This window comes from Plectropomus leopardus, chromosome 23 (genome assembly GCF_008729295.1).
Source record: "Plectropomus leopardus isolate mb chromosome 23, YSFRI_Pleo_2.0, whole genome shotgun sequence".
Taxonomy (NCBI): Eukaryota; Metazoa; Chordata; class Actinopteri; order Perciformes; family Serranidae; genus Plectropomus; species Plectropomus leopardus.
The window spans coordinates 2,868,982-2,886,966 of NC_056485.1; the positions used below are offsets into that span (position 1 = coordinate 2,868,982).

The 17,985-nt window shown below is 38.3% G+C and overlaps 1 protein-coding gene across 1 annotated transcript; it reads left to right on the forward strand.

Moving 5' to 3' along the window:
• The first annotated feature begins 359 nt into the window (after positions 1–359).
• On the forward strand, positions 360–17,280 carry rab1ba (zRAB1B, member RAS oncogene family a). The gene is made up of 6 exons (XM_042512621.1): positions 360–1,136; positions 8,439–8,511; positions 8,625–8,720; positions 12,320–12,415; positions 13,342–13,473; positions 15,562–17,280. Exons 1-6 carry the CDS (start codon positions 1,123–1,125, stop codon positions 15,754–15,756), a joined length of 606 nt encoding a protein of 201 aa, XP_042368555.1. The 5' UTR covers positions 360–1,122; the 3' UTR covers positions 15,757–17,280.
• The last annotated feature ends 705 nt before the right edge of the window (positions 17,281–17,985 follow it).

Consider the following 17,985-nt stretch of genomic DNA (forward strand, 5'->3'; position numbering starts at 1 on the left):
AAATTATATGATTCAAAGCTCACCATCTCATAATTTTTAACTGCCACTTCTACTTTTGTGTCATTCTATGGTCTTCCATAGATATGTATGGAACCACAGATGCACTGTAAATAATAACCTATAGGTTGTCAGCGTTGACAATAGTATGACAGGATGAGCAAAACAACACATTTGATATGATAGTATACCATGTTCATTTATTTGTGATTTTAAATACTTCAGTGAATATGGCACATTTATATTGAGTCAACCTTTAATGAAAATTGTTCTCAGAGCGAGGGAAAAGTAGTTAGTGATTATCAGAATTATTTGTTTTAAATTATTTTACAGAATTATAATTTTTAAGCATTTTTTTCAGGTCATTTCTTGATTTATATTTATTTATTTCACTTTTTCTGGTTTTCTTTTTTTTGTTAAGTTTATTTTGTTGTTGCAAACTTTCATGGAATTATTTGTATTTCTCACAGATCTCTTGCTAACCTCTGGGTCATCTCTTCTTTTGTTCCTCATTACCCACTTCTTCCCATGTTTTTGGAAAAAAAAGTCAATTTGCCCATTTTTCAAAGGGTTAAATCAATATTTTGATTGCATCTCCCATCTCTGATGAGCAACAGTATTGTGTGAAAGAATGAAAAGCCTGTCCCATATAGACATCTGTCACAAAGCCTGTTGAGTTAAATGATTCTAGAAAATAATAGCCCGGCCTATTAACTGAAGTTTTACTGTAGTTGTTTTTTGACATACTTTTTCTGATAAACTACAAATCCCAGCACCGCTCTAATTCTCGATTCATCCTGATTTCTGAGTAGTGACACGTCATCTTACGTCACTACCGCACCTGCGCAGCCATCTTGAGCCTGTAGCAAGCAACGGACACAGAAAGGCAGAAAATAGGAGTAAAATACAACAGCCTAACGTGTTGAAACAGGGATATGTCCGCTAGAATCAAAAACATATGAAAAAATAACGGTCGAAGACAGAGGAACGACCACTGGACAGTAACGGAGACGGTAAAACAGCCCTCTAAGTGCCTCGGATACCCGGACCTCCAAGTCATCTTTTTTGCCGGAGTAGGAAGGAAGAGTCGAGTCGCCGACAGAAAAACACAGCCAGAGTGAAACCATGAACCCCGAATAGTGAGTTTAACCTTACATTAAACACACTTAAGGCACCCATTGCTGTTTTCAGAGCGAATTCATGATATTATGTAGTGTATTTTATGGTGTAACGTTTAATGAATAATGCAGGCTAATTCCAGTGGCTTTTAATGTATTGTCACACATCAGCTAGCAGGCTCGTGAGCAGGGCGCGGACAGCTCCTTTAATCTGTCAGTCTCGCGAACGTGTTTTCTTTAAACGTCAGCTGACAGTGTAGCTCGTGCCTTACACCATGTCGGCTGTAGCACGCGACCTTTCACGGGAAAAATGTACAGTCCGGTTTGCAAAACTGCAGTAAATATCGCTCCGAGGGAACGCTGCCATCGTTTGATACCGAAACTAGATTGGGAAACGTTAGCTTGAGAGTAACGTTACATGAAGTAACGGAGTAACGTGGCCGGAATGGCTGACCTGTAGCCTCAAATGACGAGCTAGCTTGTTTGTTTTCCACATACATATAGGTGTCGACTTTACAGGCACAGGTGCAAATAATAAAGTACATAATTCAGACGCTTGGTGTTCTCGGTGAGCCAGAAATACAACATATCAGGTTCTATTTTGGTCAATTTCAGCCTTTAGAAATGGCTTCCTGTTTACTGCCAGACTTATTAGCAGTGGCACAGTTGGCATTAAACTATATTTTTAACTACAGCTGATATGTTGAACTGGTTGGTGCCAAAGTAAAACATAGTTAACTCCCAGGTCTTGAATGCGGCTTTGTTTGTTAATTTGGCAAATGCAATGCCCACATTGTTTTCTCTCCCTTGCTCGGGGCTAAGGGCAGGGTGATAGGGCAGGTAGCAGATGTTTAACGGCAAACCCGCAGCCCTGAAACGAGATGAGACGCGCCTTCCTGTTACCGAATCTCTCGGACGTCTCGCGGTGTCACCGGCTGTCCGGGAGCTGACGGTAGAATCCTTCTGGAACCCTGTCTAACTAGCTTAGCCAAAACCTCCACACCCTTAGCAGACAATATTTAGTCCCCTGTGTGTTTACACATACTACTACTATAACCTTGTTTCTCCTTAGACATGCTTTAATGTTGTGTGCCTCTATACACTTCGGCATGGTAAGGGACTGTTCTCTACTTATCAGAGGAGGTGGGTGGCTTGGGTGTGACTGTTTTGTTGCACCTCTCCAAAGTCACAAATATTTTTCCCTGAGCCTCCCCTGAGTGACTTGGGGATAACGCAAACCCCCCTCCATCATAAATAAGTGGTTAGATTTAAACCTTTAGGGCACACTTTATTATTACACACACTTGTATTGCTCTGCGCACAAAATGCACTTTTCAAAATCAAGCTCTTAAAAAGGTCGTAAAAAAAGGTGTTTTTTTTTTTAACTAGCAGCAGTCCTAATTACAAATATCAAATATGAATAATTTTCAGATTTTTAACCCTTTAAATGCCAGGTTTTTTTCATGATGCCACTATGTTTTGAGATGAAAATAAAGACAAATAATTTTAATATATTTTGATTATACTGCATGTTAAGTAGTTTTTTTTTTACTATCACATTCCAGGATATGCCAGTGATTAGCAGCAACATTATTTTTGGTATATTATTTTTTTTTTTTTGTGCAGTGTCAAATACTCACACTCATACCTGTCTGTGCACAAAATGCACTTTTCAAAATCAGGTTATATAAAAAAATATATACATTTATATGATTTTCTACTGTCATTGGGTCATTTAAAAAAAATCTAAATTATTCCTAATCATAAATATAACATATTCAGGAATTAGCTAAATTTTAACCATGATGCCACTATGTTTTTTTTTTAAAAAATTAAAATCACATGAAAATAGTTATTTTCAATAGACTACATGCTAAGTAGATTTTTTTGAGCAGCCTGGAATGATGTGCAGCAACATTGATTTTTATACATTATTGTTTTTTTGTGCAGTATCAAATATGCACACTCATACCACTTTGCATACAAAATGCAAAAACAGGCTATCAAATATATTATACATCAATATTATGTTCTACTTTAATTGAATTATTTTTTAAAATTAAAATGAGTCCTAATTATAATTAACAAATATTCATTAATTTTCTGAATTTTAACCCTTGAAATGACAAGTTTTTGTCATGATGCCACTATGCTTTTAGTGAAAAAAAGGATATGTGTATATATATATGTGTGTGTGTGTGTGTGTGTGTGTGTGTGTATAATTTTGTTTTATTTTTTTTCAATATACTACATGCTAAGTAGATTTTATTTCGATGATCACAGCCTAGGATATGTCAAGGATTAGCAGCAACATTGATTGTGACAGTGCACCTAGTGAAAATTGCATTTATTTTCTCCATATGCCAAATATGGTAAAAAAGAAATTAAAGCCAAAATTATCAAAAACAAAGAAGAATAATGTTTAAGAATTAATATAATTTTTGAGCACTTTTTCCAAGTCATTTTTTTAAACGTAATTTTTCCCCCACTATTTTCAGGCTGAATGGCTTTTTGATCTTAGAAAATATTTTAGGACACAGGCTTCTTTCTTTAAATTAAAAAAATATTTTTTTGGGTAGAAAACCAGTTCATATTCCTCAAAGTAAGGTAACCTATCAGATAAAGTTTTTTTTTTTTTTTTTTTAAATAAATCAAAAGCAAAACTCTGTCGTTGTTCTGGCACTCATTGAAAAGCTAACACTGCCCTACTTTACTGGCAGTAAAAGCAATTAAGGTTAAAACAATGACTGTTGTTAGCTGGCAGGTTCAGTTAAATAGTCTGCTTATCACTCAGATTAAGTATATTAATAAGATGGCCTATAAATAATAACTGGTTGAGCTGTCCTGGTGGCCCTCAGGTTCAGTCCACAGCAACACAAGCTGTCGCTCTGCAGAAATGTGAACTGGGTTTATTGCAACAGTGCTGTTGCATCCAGTGTTGGGGAGATATTGTCAGTTGATCGGGTGTCAGGCTGCGATCCACGACAGGTCTCAGTTTCCTATGACACAAGAATAGCAGGGGCATTGGGCAATTCTCTCCAGCTGTCTGTGCTGTGTGTCAAATGCATGTGATGTTGTTTTCCTCTCAGGGATTGGGTGGGGGATGTTTGGACATCATTTTGGGAACCTACTGGTAGTAGGAGTGAATATCGCACCTCAACAGAAAAACATAGACAACATATATATTCCCCTTAAAACTTGAGCAAATTGCAAAGATAATTACTTGAAATCTAGTTGAAATAAAAGAAATTAAAACATAAACAAAACAAAAAATTACAATTAAATGGATATTTTTCTTTGCTTTTAGAAATCTACCAATTTCTTGCCAAGTTGGTCATTGTCTCTTTTACCATTTTTTCAAAAGAAATCAAACCAATTTGTTAAGGTTTAAAGGCCATCTGTGCTGGAGGTCAGGTGTGGGCACTTGTCAAGTTTTAAATGATCCCCATCTCCAATCCCAGGGCTGGATTAACCTGCAGGAGGGCCCCAGGGCACAAGAATGTGCTAGGTCCCTGTTAACCATGCCATTCCCCCCACTCTCTGTGCCCACTAATTACTTTATTATTGACTCTATTATTGACCTGCAAACAAAACTTGGATTAAAAAAAATCAATAGTCAACGTCTCCTCACTAGCTTTTTATCTGGGGCTTATGGGGCAGGAGCCATTTGATAAAGAGGAACATGAGATGCTGTTGAAAGGTCCAGAAAAAGCTTTTAAGTGGACCTTAAACATACAATATGAAATTTTCTGCCATGAGGCGTCAAAAAAAATATTAACAAAAGATTGCCAGCGTCAACATGGCAGTCAATTTCTGCATCTCAATTACAGTTTCTTCAGTGTTCATCCTTCAGGAGTATTTTTCCCAGGAGACAAATTAGCTGCAGAGGTCTGTTCCTCTGCAAACAAACAGACAAGGTGATTAAAGATGCTGAAAACACTGAATAAAACAGTTCCACGTTAAAAGTCAGTGTTTCCCCAATACTGCTAGCAAGGCAGGGGACGGAGTTGAGCTGCTACTCATGTTTGGTTCAAACATTTATTTAAAAACCATTAAGATCTAGAAATTTTTGACTTCTTTCTTGTAATGTCCTTTGCTGTCATGTTAGAATGATAAACGTCATGTGCTGCAGATTACATTAGCTGTTAGTAATCAATATTAATTCAGTGACTAACTTGATGACAGAACAAAATTAAGCTTGACTGTTGTCCTTAAAGTGTTCTCTGCAGCTGATGTGTGCACTCAGCCAGAGAGAGGAACCTCCACTCTGTAGCACCACTGTAAAATCACAAGCAGACTGAGTGTTTCTGTTGTTTCAGCAACTCCAACAGAGTGATACTTCTTTGTTAGTGAAATGATTAGCAGGTTGTCTGTTTAGGTGTCATATTTTCTCACTTCAACTTTGATTTATATCAAATCAACCATCAGATATGATTATAAATGTAATTGGTTTTGAAGCAGGGCTGTCAGTATTTAGATTGAGTAGCTGGTGAAAAATAAGCTGTTATGTCATTCACAAACAAAGTGCCTTTGAAGTAGCATAAAACAGGGGACATCTAGTAAACTTGGTGCTTTGGGGTTGTATTCTATGTCTGTTATAGGAACTAGGGCTAGGAGATATGACTTAGTATTACTACTAAAGTAATACTGTGATATTTTAAGGTTATATCGCAATAGACGATATATATCTCTGTATTTTTTAAATGTCCTTTAAACTAATGGTGACTACTAAAATACAAAATTATTGAATAAACTGTGGTTACAATAAAGTTAAATCAAGTATAATAAAGCTGATTACACTACAGTTATAATAACATTTAATAAAATATGGCTGTAAGGAATTTCAAGTGCTTTTATTATGAAATATTGAAAAGAATTGTTATTATTAAAGAAATCAAAGTGGGACCCATGTTTGTTCTGTAGGACCTGGCTCATCTCAGGTCTAAGTGTCGATGTTTTTGTTGTTGACTTTAAGCTTCTGCTCAACATTTGGATGTTAGCAGACAGTTAATGTTACTACAGATACTGCAGCGCCTTTAACTGTGAGGATTCATTCACTGTGAGTGGGCAACAAACTAAAAGCTCTCCAGTTCAGATATTAATAGTATTTGCCAATCATAGTACTGCTCCATAGTAGCAAAATGTAACAATATAGTCACGGTTGGAGCTCTGCAAAAGCCTTGCTGATTGTGTGTGTCTGTAAGAGGCAGAGAGCCTTAGGAGAGAGTGAGAGAACCCCAACGCGGGTGGCTTATAAAAATGACATGACAATTTATACTTGATGTTCGCGACACAGTAATTTTATATGTCGCACGTGAAACAAGCAGCAATACCTCAGGTATATTCGATAAATCGCCCACCCCTAATCGCAACAAGTCATACAATAAGACCCATATCAATAATGAATATATCTACTTACAGGCGCTGAGTTTGTATCAAAGCCTGATTTATTACTTTGTGTCATAGAGCTCTGTTGATGTTCAGAAACTATTAAAAACACATCAGTGAGCTGCACTGTTGCTATGGGTTACCCAGTGTTACTCCATCTCGCACACACTGACCGGCAGCCACAAATACTACAGCACCAAATGTGGATCGATCCCTTCCCCAAGAAATGCACTTTTTCCTCCTATTTGAGTTAACGTTTGCCAAAAATACTACAGTGGCCAGTGGTTTTAGGAAATTGCTGGGGCTGCCCACTAACAGTCGATAAGTTAAATCACCGGTCTGGACATAACACTCAATTTGAAATTCTTTAAAAAGCCACTGTGACGTCACTCATTGATTTGTGGACTCCTGTTCTGAGGCCTCGATTTTGGCATTTTGGCCTTTGACAAGAGACATGAAATGAGAAAATCTCTTAAGCTTTTAACCACAGACCTTATTTCAGGCATCTAACATTGAAAAAACCATTGACATCAAGACAAGGAAACTTGAAATGCAAAAATGCTAACTCATGTTTGGGTTCTTGGACTCAATCCTGTACCACTGCATGACACAAGCTAATTAGAAAAGCCAGCTTGGTTGTGTCTCACATTTCCTGCTGCTTGGAGACTACTTAAAGATGAGAGCAAACAGCAGCTCCGGGGACGGAGTATTAAGGGGTGCATGATTTTTTTTTTAATCTGATGCAAACTCTGGATTCAGGATGCAGTGTTTCTGTAAGAGACAAAGTTAGGCAGGCAGTGCATGGGGAAAAAAATAATGAATAGTCAATCTTCATATTTAACAGCCATATCTGATTCAAATCTAAAAAAAAAAAAAAAAAAAAAGAAATTATATATTATATTTGTGAGCTGATTTTCAAGATTTTCCTTTGTGAACAATAGGCAGAGAGCAGCAGAGAGCCAAAGGCAGGGTATGAAAGTCACAACGTATTTAGAGACAAACTAACACATTGATAGTTTTGATCGTCACATGGGATTTGTTGTGTTTATGCTCAGAAAAGTTTATTCTTGTTCAGGTATCTCATCCCAGCGTGATCTGGGAGAAGAAGTGTGTCAGGAGAATGATTTCAGTCACTGTTTGACACAGTCAGCACACGACACAGCAGCTCTGTGATACTGTACATGCAGTTAGGGAATGTTAGGGACATTTTACACGCTTTGCATTCTTCATTTTTTGATCATTTTGGCGGTGTTTATGCATATGGAATAAATTTAATGGCAAGGTAGTGTATTTTTGTTTAATCTTAGAATTTCCAGCTCAGCTCCTAAAATATGGTGTTAATATTCATCTGGCATTTGAAGGCTTAAAATTCTGAAAATTAATCAGTATTTGATATTTATGATTAGGACTGATGTTGGATAGAAAAAATATACTCTGTGAAAGTAGAAATCATATTATTGTATAATATTTTTATAGCCTGATTTTGAAAAGCGCCTCTTGTGTTAATATTTGACACTGCACAAGAAAAAATAATGTGTAAAAATCAATATTGCTGCTAATCATTGACATATGTCAGGTAGTGATAATAAAAATAAAAGATAATCTACTTTGCATGTAGCATCTTGAAATTAATTAATTTCTTTTTTTTTTCATCTAAAAACATAGAGGCATCACGACTAAAGCCTGGCATTTAAAGGGTTAAAATTCTGAAAATGAATGAATATTTGATATATATGATTAGGACTGATGTTAGTAAAAAAAAAAAAAAAACTGAATGAAAGTTCAAAATAATATTAGTGTACATTATTTTTTTAAAGCTTGATTTTAAAAAAGGGCATTTTTGTACGCAGAGCAATATGAGTATGTGTAATTTTAAAGCAGGCACTAAGGGTTAAAAATGTGTTCCTGTTCTGAACTTTACTGTTTTTCTTTCAGTGACTATCTGTTCAAGCTCCTGCTCATCGGAGACTCTGGAGTGGGAAAGTCCTGTCTGCTGCTGCGCTTTGCTGTAAGCACTTCTGTCTCCCTCTCCAAAACATTTCTCCTCCATTTCTGTTCACCTCAAAAGTCTGTCCTCACTGTGCTGCTGGCCTGACCCACTCCTGTCCTCCCTCCCTGCAGGACGACACCTACACAGAGAGCTACATCAGCACCATCGGAGTGGACTTCAAGATCCGCACCATCGAGCTGGATGGCAAGACCATCAAACTGCAGATTGTGAGGACACACACACACACACACACACACACACACACACACACACACGCTCAAACACACACAAACACAGAGCACCCTTTGTAACACTCACCTGAGCTAGGGCTTCGATCCAACCATTGTTATGAAAACACTGTGTGCAGTGTGTGCGCACATTTTGCATTCAGACAGAGCTGTAACTGGATCTTGTTGTAGTTAATAGAACAGACTGTGCCACCCCACAGACAGCCAGCTGATTAGGCTGACATACAGTAGCTCTGCTCATACATATACACACAGAATTACAAGCACACGGCACAGTCTCATTCTGTTTCTTTGTTTTTATGGATCACTGTTAACACACCACGACATAAATGGATTTCCGCTCAGTAAATTGCCTGAACTGTTAAGAACCTTGTAGGGCTTTTACTTGGTTCTTCTTTGTGTTTCCACTGTTTACAAACTAAAAAATGTAAATGTCATGAAAAAATTACACTCAGACCAACTACTGTATACTACGTCTAGAGATAAAACCATATCAAATTTTCACATCATGATTATCGTGACCAAAATTAATAATAGATATTATCGTGATATTGTTGAAATGTGCTGCGCTTTTTGCTTGGCATATACAGTTGTTTCTGTAAATATAATTGAGATAATAATTTATTATGTTGAATGCAAACTTAAAGAAGAGGCCAGAGCAGAATCTGAAGTTGAAGTACTAAATATGTTGAACAGCTTATTACCACAGCCTCTGGTAAGCTGTGAGGCAGTGTATTTGTCTAGGGCTTTTATTGTGAAAGGTAAGAACGTAAGAAATGGAGCTACTGTGCTGTTGCTGTTGATGTGAGAAGCGAAAAGAGTTTGACGTCTTGGTTGAAACTGCGGGGCCTTCGTCTTAATGTCTCATAACCCTGAGAAGTATGCACGCAGCGTTAGCTACCAGCAGATCAGCGGCTGATGGTCTGTGATGGTTTAGTGGATCAGCTGATGCGTCGTTAGTTAAACAGTGCTATAGAACTAGTGGCACGTGAGACGGCCAGGTTTCGCAGCCATGCGCCCCCAAATGACACCAAAACGCATCTTCTCAGCATAGTATAATACATGACTATTTTGGCATGAATGTTTGTGGCGAATAAATTATTTACTCACATGTGACACTTGGCGTGTGTTAATTCTGGACCCTGCTGACAGTATCTACTGTGATTTCAAAGCATGGTAATCACACACAGTTATCATGATAACTAATTTTTTTTATGATATTACTAACTTTGATAATCATGATAACCAGTAACGGTAACATCCCTAACTATGTCACATTAAGGGTGGGCGATATATCTCTCACAGACACACACAGAGAGCAAGGCTTTTGCAGAGCTCCAGACTGTGACTATTTAGTCACATTTTTTCCCCATGGAGCACTACTGCGGCTTGGAAATCTCTATGTTCTCTAAACTGAAGAGCTGTTAGTTTGTTACCAGCTCACAGCGGATAAATCCTCATACTGCTGTTACAGTTTCAGTCTGTTAACGCTAACATCCAGGTGTTGACTGGCTTCAAGTCTACGACAAAAACATAAACACTTCCGTCTTATTGCTGACACAATAGCGGAGGCCATCGTGGGGTTAATAATTCAGTCAGAGTTGGCAATGAAAGACCTCCCTCATTAAGTGTGACTTGGTAATCTGGGTTTACTGTCACCGAACTGAGTTTAGTGAATCAGGTTGTGTTTGTGCTGTCAGATGACGTCCACGCGCTCATGCAGCAGCAGAGGAATGCTCACTTTAAATCACTGAGGGCTGAAAAAAGCTTCAAAAGAATCCAGCGTGTCCTTCACAGGCACAGAAATAGAGCTGATAGTGCTGTTAGAAGCACCTGGCCAGGGAGGCAGACTCACACTCATCTGCTCTACATCAAAGCATTTCCTTTTTCTTCTCCATAAATACTTAACATGAAATCCTGTTATATTATTAAATGATTTCTCAAATAAAAGGCAGTTTTCAATCATTGCTGAGTGTTGTGGCAGCAGCACCAGACAAAGGGCGCTAATAAAAACACTAAGGTGGGTGACATTAGCTGTGCTCTATTAGCTTGTAAATGAATGTGGTAATTTCAGCATAATGAGCATTTACACATCTCTAATTTCATCATTACAGCAGCAGAGTGGTGTGAGACGCACTACTCTGCTGCTCTTAGGTTTTCTTTTGTCTTTCTTCACTAATTATTCCATCTGATTCCATTTTTTTTCAATTGTTTTCACTGCTACACAGAAAAAAGTAAAAAGTAAAGCTTACTGTATAATAGAGATTAGGATCCAAACCTGGTTTTTAGTAAGGACCTGGTTCTGCTTTTTAAAAACTGGAAAATCAATAATGTTTGAGCTTATCGATATAGCTGTTGACCCCGTGGTCTTTACATCTCGAGTCCACTCAGGTCATTTAAATCTAATCATTGGTTCGTTTATATCAGTTGTCCAAAAAATTTTTCATTGCCGTTGAATTGCTAGTCAACGGGTATCAAACCAAGCGAAGAAGAAACCTGGTGGCCAGATGCTTGCGAGGCTTTGACCGTGTGTCTAAAGTTTGGTTACAATTACCAAAGCAAAAGATAAGGAGGAACCTTCATGGCCGAGCACATCAACACTGTGCGTCACATTAATCCTAAATGCAGAACCTTCGGCTGTCTTCGGGTTGAAAAAACACCTTCAGCTCCGTCAGCTGCTGCACAGCCGGCACAGTCTTCATATTCATCCTGTCACAGCAACAGTGGGAAGCTCATCAAAACTTTGTAGCAAGTCCTGTCGGTTAACAATTGTAATCAAATGTTAGAGTTTGCATTAGTTAGCTAAATAAATGAGGTTTCATAAGGATTCATTGTGATGTGATCAAGGTTGGGTCAGAAACAGTTTGTTCAAATGTAACATCAAGAAAAGAAACGTTGACTGAAAGTGACAGTAGATATTAACCAACACCTCAGTGTGAAAATGAAAGTTTCTGGAGCTAACAAAACATTTTCTTCCATGTTTATTGAAGGCTGGAAATATGTTTGTTTTGTTCACAAACAGTCACTTGTTAAGCAATAAAAGAAAAAACAGTTCTTCAGATAAAGACTCAAATCGTTATGGAGTCTCGATAATGATATCAATATCAATGAAAATTACCGACCCCCATCTCCAACATTCAATCTAACGCTTCACGTGTATACAGTAGATCCATATCTCACAGCTTCATCCCTGACTGCCCCTCTGTGTTGAACAAACAATATATGAGATCTTTCATGTGTCTCACAGGTCTTGAGGAGGGCATTGTTATGACCTTTTAATACATTTACTTACATTCTTTTTTTTTTTTAAGATTAGTTTTTGGCATTTTAGCCTTTATTAGATAGGACAGATCAATAGCGTGAAAGGGGGAGAAAGAGGGGAAGACATGCAGCAAAGGGCCTTGTGCGGGAGTCGACTCAGAGGCCGCTGTGGCAAGGACACTGCCTTCATTCATGGGGCACCTGCTATATCCACTCAGCCACCGTCACCCCATTTACCTACATTCTTTATGAAATTGCAGTGTGTTTTGTTGGTCTCTAATTGCTTCTCCCTTGCTCTCTTTTTGTGTCTCTCTCAGTGGGACACTGCAGGGCAGGAGAGGTTTCGTACCATCACCTCCAGTTACTACCGCGGAGCCCACGGCATCATAGTTGTATATGATGTGACAGATCAGGTAGGTCAGCTCTGATAGCACTTTTTAGTTTTGTCACTTTGCTGAATTTAAGTTCAGTACTCAAAGTTTTTGGAGGTTCAGCACCAACCCTGCTCAACTTAAACTAGTGAGTGTGAGGTTGTTAATTGTTTGATTCTACACACAAGCACACATTTGGTTGGCAATAGTTCGTTTTATTCGAGGAAATGAAATAAAGAGACAATGTCAGCATGAAATATAGAGGCAATTAATAATCAGTATACTCATTTGAATAAGATTTTGGCTCTTAGGAATCAACTAGAAATGAACAAACTTACTTCACTTTATAAACAAATTTTCTTTTTAACCCGCTTTAATATTACACACACTTGTATTGCTCTGCACACAAAATATGCTTTTCAAAATCAGGCTAAAAAATGTTAGACATTAATATTATTTTCTACTTTCATAGAGTACATTTTTTAACCAACATCAAAAATTGCAGTTTGAATGGGTTTCAAAGGCACATTTTTTACACTTAACAGTCTGAATGCAACAGTTTATTTTCCACAGTGTATTTTAGACTTATTGTTGCAGCTGAGCTGAAATTCACAGATTAAACAAAAATACACAATTTTGCCAAAATGTATGTCATATGCATGAACACAGCTGCAACGATTAAAAAAAATTCAGATTTCATAATTGGGACAAAATAAAACCGACATTTTTAAAGAGTTAAATCACTATCTTGACACTGTCTAGTAGTGAAATAGTGAACATTAGACCCATTAGAAAGTGGTAATTACTGCAGGGTGCTAGTATGGGATCTCATTCGATTGTGCAGCTGTTAACTACAGTTCCCTCTAACTGTATAAATATTACTGGCCAGTTGCTGATGTTAAAAACCTATAAAGTTATGTGCAGTCAGCTCCAGGGTTAGTCATGCTATTATTCTTGTCATGGTGCAGGAGTCCTATAACAATGTGAAGCAGTGGCTTCAGGAAATCGACCGCTACGCCAGCGAAAACGTCAACAAGCTCCTGGTAGGCAACAAGTGTGACCTGACCACTAAGAAGGTGGTGGACTACACAACAGCCAAGGTAAGACTGCTCTCTGTGCATCCAGCAATGGCTTGTTATTGGCTTCAATGAGGGAGGAACAGTTCTTCTGATGAGCCAGAGGGATAATTTGTTTTTTCTTTAAGTGTTATGAGATACGTCTTCCTAGTCAGTGTGTTACATAGAGATATCAGTTGGCACGTGTTCTGTTTGTAGAAGTACCACTACAGAAGCCAGGCAGTCTGCTGCTGTGGAATAGGGTTTACAGCAAAACTTATTTAAGCCACTTGAAAAAGGCTCACCTGAGAAAATCAATATAGATCTAAAATTTTTCCACCCCTTTACCTTGCTGTGAGACAGCCCTTTCTGTTGGTGGCACATTTTCTCATCCGTAAAACCTCAGTAAAGCGGACTGAATTACACCGCTGGTTAGCTGTTCAGATCAGAAAGTGCTGCTATGTGATCAGTCAGAAACAGAACTTCACTTCTCTACACATTTCCAACATGGTACACACTTGAGTTTTTATAGAGAGGAGATGAGGATGAGTATAGAGAGGTGGGATTTTCCATAACCTGGCAACCCAAAATGAATGCCTATGAGTAATAAACTCTATTCAAAACATAAACAAATGATGAGTAACAATCAAAACAGCCCTTGATCTATGCCTGACATAACGGGGCAGTCAAACCCAGAGAAATTACACAAGTAGCTAAATGTTTTTAAAAATCACAGTAGTATTAAACCTAAAACAAACGTGTGATTTCTTTAAAAAAAAAAAATATGGGAAATTCCTAAATTTAAAAATTTAGGAAAAAAGAAAAAAGCTTGGGAAAAGCTACATTTATTATTAGTAATTATAATTATTCATATAATATACACATATAAACATATTTAAAATTATGTTACAGGATAAATATGCATTTTAAAATTATCTTTACTATCTTTTTTATTTAATTAATTAATGTATTTATTTATTGCTTTCTACTAATGTCCAGGTAATTTATTTGTACCTTTTACCAATATCTGGCTCATTATTGGGCCATTTCCTCTTTCATTGCATTTTGCCTTCTTCCCATTAAAAAGAGAAGAAAAAAAAGAAGCCAATTTACTCAGGTTTCAAAGGGTTAACTGAGAATTAAATAAACTGGGGTAAAGTCACACAATTGTAGGATTTCTTTAGTTTCATGAATAACATACCCCTCGTTATTCAACTGGAAAGTGTTTCATTTCTGCAGTGTAACTGATTTAATTGTTGATATGCAGAAATTCTGCCTGTAAGTGTGGATGTGTTTACCATATTTACAGAATGTGAAACCTTTATTCAGATAGAGCAGGTGGACATAGCAACAGTAAACATGGCGCAATCTGTTTTATTGTTAGCTTTCTAACAACAGTATTCATGTAAGCAGCCAAACATGTTATCAACAGATGTATTTGTGCCGCACATGATCACATCATCAGTTCAATTTGAAGAAAATAAGAGCATCAAAATGATAAGCTTCCTTGAGATTCTTGTGGTCCATGTTACCCTGCCCATTGGTTTGTTAAGGCCCATCACATCAAGCCGACGGTGAGCTGCTGGTGAGCTGCCGTGGCACTTGTCGCTTCGGCGTGTCCTGCATTGTTGCTCCTTGTTGGCTTTTTTTCTGGCGATTCAGCATCTTGATGAAGGCAGTCACAATGATTGGCTGTTGAACTCAGCACACGAGAGGACAATAGGAAGTGATAAAGTAAACAAACAGCTTAAGTTTAGGGATTGAGGTGGAAACACAGTTGTTTTTCTTTAGTCATTGAGCTCTTTAGCCAAACTGTTTCCAGATGATTTGTGTTGAAACATTGCATTATGCTGTAAATGTGCTAAGTGGTAAACAAACGTCAAAGCTGTCTTCCAGTGTCCCTTTTTGAATAATGAATAAGTACAACTGCCGTCTGCTGAGGGTATTTCCCCTCGCAGGCGCAGAACGCACTTTCTGGTTGGCAGTTGGTTTAGTGTATTTGTGTGCAAATTTTGGGCTGAGACACGGTGACGTGAGGCGACACAGCAGGTGCTTTCGTCACTGCGCATTCTCCGATGTCAGGTCTGTATGTTCTGAGCGCAGTTTAACTCCAACTTTCTTCCATCTTTTCAGGAGTTCGCAGACTCTTTGGCCATCCCCTTCCTGGAGACAAGCGCCAAGAACGCCACCAACGTAGAGCAGGCTTTCATGACCATGGCGGCAGAGATCAAGAAGCGCATGGGCCCTGGGGCCACGGCCGGCGGAGACAAGCCCAACTTAAAAATTGAGAGCACCCCTGTCAGGCAGTCCGGAGGGGGCTGCTGTTAAAAGACCCCTTGCCTTCATCACCTCGACCATCACCTTCACCATCTCCACTGAAATCTCCCTCTCTCCTCCTTCTGTGTTCCCAACATCCTCTCTGCCACTCCCACACCTCACCATCCCTCCATAACAGCCTGTAACCCTCAACCACTCCCTGACCCCCCCTCCAGCAGCCCGCCCGGACAACCAGGGAGGGCTGGCCAGACAGAGGAGTAAACTGTAAGAGTGTTAAGATCAGAAAACTTTACAAGTGTTTGTTCACCCATCAAACAGCCAGAGTGTGAGGGAGGGACAGAAAGAGACAGAGAGGCTACTTTTACTTTCTGCCAAGAGGACAGAAAGAAAACAGATATGGAGGAAGATTGGTATTGATTTAGAGTGGAATGGAGGCAGTTGAAGATTAGGTTTAGATACCAGTGAGCTCATCTCTTTCTACACACACACACACAAACACACACACACACACACACGCAAACACACGCAAACACACTTTAGTGGGGTGGCAGAGGTTAAAGAGATTGCAGCCTTTTGGCCAAACCTGTCTCTCCTCAGGCTGTCTGTCTTTGCTGATCTCATCCTAGGGCCTCGCCCCAGTCCAAACTTTTCATTTATGGAATTTTTTTACCTGCACACACACACACACACGCACGCACACACACACAAACACACGTGCTACAGGGTGTCGAGTCACACACTGCAGACGCTCTGTGGACAGTAGGAAGTGTTTCTGAACGGTGTCTCATCATTGCCATTTATTGATGAAGAAGCAGGGAAAGCCCTTTCAGTGAGCCTCCCTCCATCTGTCCTCTTCATCAGCTAACACTTTAGATTTGTAACGGTGTGTTCAGACAGAATAAGGAGGATTTTCACGTTATTTCATTGAAATGAATTTGACCCCAACCAATGTACCAGAGCTGTGAGCAGTGACAGGTTTAGGTTGGAAAAAATGATGGAAACCAGAAAATTACACAGTTTTACAAAATGTTTACATAATCTTTTTTAATCAAGTACCATCCCCATCAAATGACACACAGGATGCAATTAAGTATCTTCTTTTAACAGTATCCTGTTGCTGGTGGGCACAGAGGCCTTTTTTCCCCTCAAAATTTTATTTATTTTAATTTTACTTTTAAATGGTAGACTTTTAAGTAAGTGCTGATCACATTTTCTGTCTTCTTTAAAAGAAATACCAACTACAAGCACATGAGGACAACAGAGGCTGGCAAACAGCCAATGAAAATCAGAGTGGCATCACGCAGTCAGCCCCACTTGGCATCAGATTCACAGTCGGGGCACTTGACATTGTGAGTGTCGGGGTGTTCCCGACATTCCCCACATAGTGACCTGAGCCAAACACTATGAAAACACATTTTAAACGATTCCATCACTCACCCATCTTACATCGTGGAATGATAAATAACGGCAGCCTAGGATCGTTTATGTAGTGCATAAATTATATTAACCCTTTGAAACCTCAAAAGACATCACTGTTCTTGTCCTGTTTTCAGACACCTTTCACAAATATTTTAACCTTTGAACCTTGAGCTGATTGGTGTGATTTCTTTAAAAAACATGAGAAAAAGGCAATGAGCAACTTTGTAAGAAATGTTCTACAAATTGCAAAAAAAAAAAAAATGTATTTTAAAAATTATTTTAGAAAAGCTGGGGAAACTATGGGGCAGGCTGTGTAAAAGCTATTGGTAATTGTCATAACTGCATATTTGAAATAATGTTACAGAATTATTATGGGTTTTAAGAACTAAGTCATTTAGTTCTTTTTATATATGGTCAGGTAATTCTCTCTTTTTCTTACTTTTTTAAAAAGTTATTTTCATGTTTCTTTGGATGTTTTAGTTGCTCACTGCCTTCTTTCCATTTTTTTGAAGCTCAGGTTTCAAAGGGTTAATTTCTCACTCACTCCGTACCTTTTAAAACCACACTCTTTTCTTTTGTGTCACCTTTAGCTGTAAGCTAGCTAGAAATGGACACACGGACACACTTTTTTAAAAAAATTTGTGACAGGTGAATTTGTATCTGTTCATGGCTACTGAAGCCTTTCCATTGATTTTATATGCAATTTTGCACGTGCTAAAATTCACCTCACGTTCTGTCTGAACACACATTAAGTGGCTGTACAGGGATGACAGAAGAAGTGTTGTGAGTTAGAATAATTGTCAAAGCATTTTGCATTCTCTCGAAACAAGCTAGTTTGCATAGTGACTACTTGTGAGAGCT

Coding starts and splice junctions, on each gene's coding strand:
- rab1ba (XM_042512621.1), top strand. Junction 8,721..12,319: donor AGACCATCAAACTGCAGATT/GTGAGGACACAC, acceptor TGTCTCTCTCAG/TGGGACACTGCAGGGCAGGA. Junction 12,416..13,341: donor TATATGATGTGACAGATCAG/GTAGGTCAGCTC, acceptor GTCATGGTGCAG/GAGTCCTATAACAATGTGAA.